Below are 3,559 nucleotides of genomic sequence, written 5' to 3' on the forward strand. Positions count from 1 at the left end.
TTAAAAAAAGCTATCTAGGGTATGTGCCTGTGACAACAGTCACATTATTAGGGTCTAGTGAATGTTATTATAGTAGTTCCTAAATCCATGTGATACACACATTATGAGCTTACAAATAAATGACTGTACAAAAATCCTGTCCTCTCTCTGTAATTTCATGTGATTGGCAAGGAAAGAAAGAACAAGGAAGAAGGAAGAAGGAAGAAAGAAGAAGGAAGAAAGAAAAAGGAAGAAGGAAAAAGGAAAAAGGAAGAAGGAAAAAGGAAAAAAAAAGGAAAAAGGAAAAAGGAAAAGACTTTTTCTGGTTATGACAGATGAGGAATTGCACATTTCGTTTGAAGAACACGTTTCTGGTGCACCACCAAAGTCAACCCACCAGGCAACAAAAAGACATATCATATGAAACAATTTTTAAAATTTTTATTTTACATATTTATACATAAAACTTTCAAGGTAACTCTCGGAATCTGACCGCATGTTAATTAGCACATCTAAAAATGAATGTCAGGTAGTCAACATTCACAAAATGTTGAAAACTGATTAAAATAGACATATTACTGAAAGCTACAACTTCACTACGAGGCAGGCATGTATTTTGTTTTGACTTGTATAGCACCGTCAAGTACAGTTTCTTTATTTCAAAACTACAGTGAAGAATAAAAAAGTAGTCAATGGTAAAATATCATTCAACGGAAAAAATCTTTAAACAAACAAAAATAAAGTTAAACTACCCTCTCTTCTCACCCATGATTTATAATGTTATAAGTACTGTACATCTTCTTCTTTTTTTTTTTTTTTGTAATAATATTATTAAAATGCCTGATATTTAGTGGCACGAGTAAAAAAATTAAAATAAATTAAGAAGCAGAGGCCAATCACTGGACGTAAAGCTTCGTACATGGTCAATGACTAACACTGGTTTTCTCGGGCGCCACCGTGGACATCAGCGCTTGGACACACACAGAAGCAAAATGAAATCTCACTTGAGCTCTGCTCCTGCAGCTCCGGGGTTCATTTTGCTGGCATCTTCTCTGCCATGTGCTTCTGTTGACTTTCGGCATGTCTGGAGGGGGAGGAAAGAAGCTGAGTGGGAGGTGGAAACCCAAACCACACACGGCTTTACTCCAAGGCAAGATCTGTTCCCAGGCTCCTTCCTGGTAGGAGGGGACCAGGAGGTAGGCAAAAGGGAGAGGAAAGGAAACCCTTCTCCAGAGAGGTTTTGGGTCAGCTGGGATGGGTTGGGCAATGCATTCACCCCCAAACTATGCTGGGATTGGGAAAGCTGGTGGCCCCCACCACACACCAAAGCCCCGCCATCCTGAGTAGCTTTCAGAAACATCTCATTCACTAAGCTGCCCTTAACTGCATTCAGGAAGCAAAGGGCTTCCTGAGGTACAGGGAAACTGCAGGAAACGGGTCAGCCTGCAGAGGAGAAGGCTCCATCTGGGGACACCTTCTGGTGGCCTTTCAGGACTTCAAGGGGCCTGTCAGAAAGCTGGAGAGGGACTTTTTAACAGGAGAAGGGGTGATGGTTTTAAACTGCAAAATCATAGACTTCAGTTAGATATTAGGAAGAAGTTCTTCCCTGTGAGGCTGGTGGGACACTGGACCAGGTTGCCCAGAGAGGTTGTGGGTGCTCCATCCCTTGGAAGTGTTCAAGACCAGGTTGGGTGGAGCTTTGAGTAACCTGCTCTAGTGGAAGGCATCCTTGACTATGGCAGGGGAGGCTGGAACTAGATGATCTAAGGTCCTTTCCAACCCAAACCATTCTATGGTTCTAAAGAGATGCGAGGTGGCATTGACATTTGTCTACTGCCCCAGCTTCATCCCCCATCCCAAATGTTCCCCTTTCATCACTTCTTCTTCATTAAGCGAAGCAGTGACAATGTCTTGCAAGACTCAGAAGTGACAACCTGCCTGCTCACCCCCAGGGCAGCATGAGAACTGCTCCCAAATCCCTTCTGGGCACCCCAGCTGTTGGAAACTTTTTCCAGGCAGAGCCCCATCAAAGCTGCCATGCAGCACCACAGATGTTTTAAAATAATAACCAATTTAGGCCATATTTTTTGCAAGCTTAATGTTTCAGCTCCGAAACCACAGACCTCATGCACTGACAACAACCAGTATAATCTTTTTCAGTTTTTTTTTTTTTCCCCAAAAGCTTTCAATTCTTAATGTTTCTGCAGTGCATCACTGGTTATTTCAAAGAAAAATGCCTCTTAAACTGTGTTGCCCAGGAGATGGAGCCCTTCAGGAAACCTGCCTACAGTCTGCAAGGCTTTTCTGTTTCAGCAGCTATTGAACATTAATATTTCAGTGTCTCAGAAATTCTCCTGTCCCTCCTGACAATAGAGGGAAATGGGTTCTCATGTACCCCAGCAAGAGGGATAGGGTTGGATTTTCCTTGGATGCACTGGGGGTTTGCAGCATCCCTCCTTCCCAGGCTCTTTTCAGGCTTTAGAAAGGGAAACATCAATTTGACATTGTGTCTGGGGAGCTCTTGAAAACTGCTGATGGTCTCCAGAACCCAGGAGCCTCTATTTCTTGTTTTGGAGGAGGGAGAAGAGTCCTACTCAGCCCTTACCTCTGATGGCAAAAGCCTTAGTACTGAAATTCTGCTAAAAGAAAACCCCTATGGCCAGCTGGGACTTGTGAGGAGAGAGAAATACCCTGAGGAGCCTCCTTCACCTGGTCAGGTCCTCGATGTCCACCAGCATGGCATCCTGCTCCGTGTGCAGCTCGTCCCGAATAAGCAGCAGCTGCACCAGCTCCTCGTTCAAGCCTGGCACCGGGGGAGAAAGGGGGTGAGTTTGTGATGGCCTGGAGAACCCCACTCTGGGACCTGTTACATCATCCTTTCCCACCACGTTACAGGTAAGCTGGTGCAAAGAACCAGGAGGGACCGCCCCAAAGAATTCATGTTTTCTTAGGATAAACCGTAAGCCCCTTGCCCACTGCAGGCATGCAGTTCTCTTAAAATAGCTCAAAAATAAAGTTTAATTTCTCAGTGCTTGGAGACCCACTGGTTCAGCTTTTGCTCACTTGTGGGCAGTAATCCTGAGCCAGAAAAGGGCTGCAGAAAGTGGCTGAGCCACTCTCCCAGGTTTAGGTAATTCCTGTGGCCATGCAGAACATGCTGCCCACCCATCCTGGCCTGGGGTCACTGTCCCAGCTGGCCCCTCTGCTCAAGAACAATGCTCCTGATGCTGGATTCTTGCTTGGGGTTGTGTCAAAGTGTGGGGAAGAAGAAGAAAAGAAAGAGAATGATGTGAAAAATGAATTTTGCCTGAAGACTGGACCTGCCCACTACTCTCTGCCAGGGCTGGGGTTTGGATTCCTTCAGTACACCTCTACTGGTTTAAGGCCTATTTTCAGTATGGGGAGCAAGCTCGGTGGGAATGACACCAACACTTCTGCTTTCTAAATTAATAAGCATTATTTTTTCTGCCTTTGCAGCACCAAATAAGAAATCACGACTCAATGGTACAGCTCTGCATCCTCAGCAGTGAGGCTTCCAGAAGGGATGGCACTTCACCAACACGAGTAGGGAAAAAGCCGG

The 3,559-nt window shown here is 45.0% G+C and overlaps 1 protein-coding gene across 1 annotated transcript in view; it reads right to left on the bottom strand.

Moving 5' to 3' along the window:
* Window positions 1–707: 707 nt before the first annotated feature.
* Window positions 708–3,559, bottom strand: part of SCHIP1 (schwannomin interacting protein 1) — an 11,605-nt gene continuing 8,753 nt past the window's right edge. Inside the window, exons 6-7 of the mRNA XM_008946044.1 lie at window positions 2,689–2,782; window positions 708–1,063 (exon numbers count right to left, since the gene is read on the bottom strand). Of these exons, the coding sequence (XP_008944292.1) occupies window positions 1,012–1,063; window positions 2,689–2,782 (146 nt within the window). The 3' untranslated portion in view covers window positions 708–1,011. The remainder of the gene's footprint in view (window positions 1,064–2,688; window positions 2,783–3,559) is intronic.

This window comes from Merops nubicus, unplaced genomic scaffold, assembly GCF_000691845.1.
Source record: "Merops nubicus isolate BGI_N331 unplaced genomic scaffold, ASM69184v1 scaffold17038, whole genome shotgun sequence".
NCBI classification, from domain to species: domain Eukaryota; kingdom Metazoa; phylum Chordata; class Aves; order Coraciiformes; family Meropidae; genus Merops; species Merops nubicus.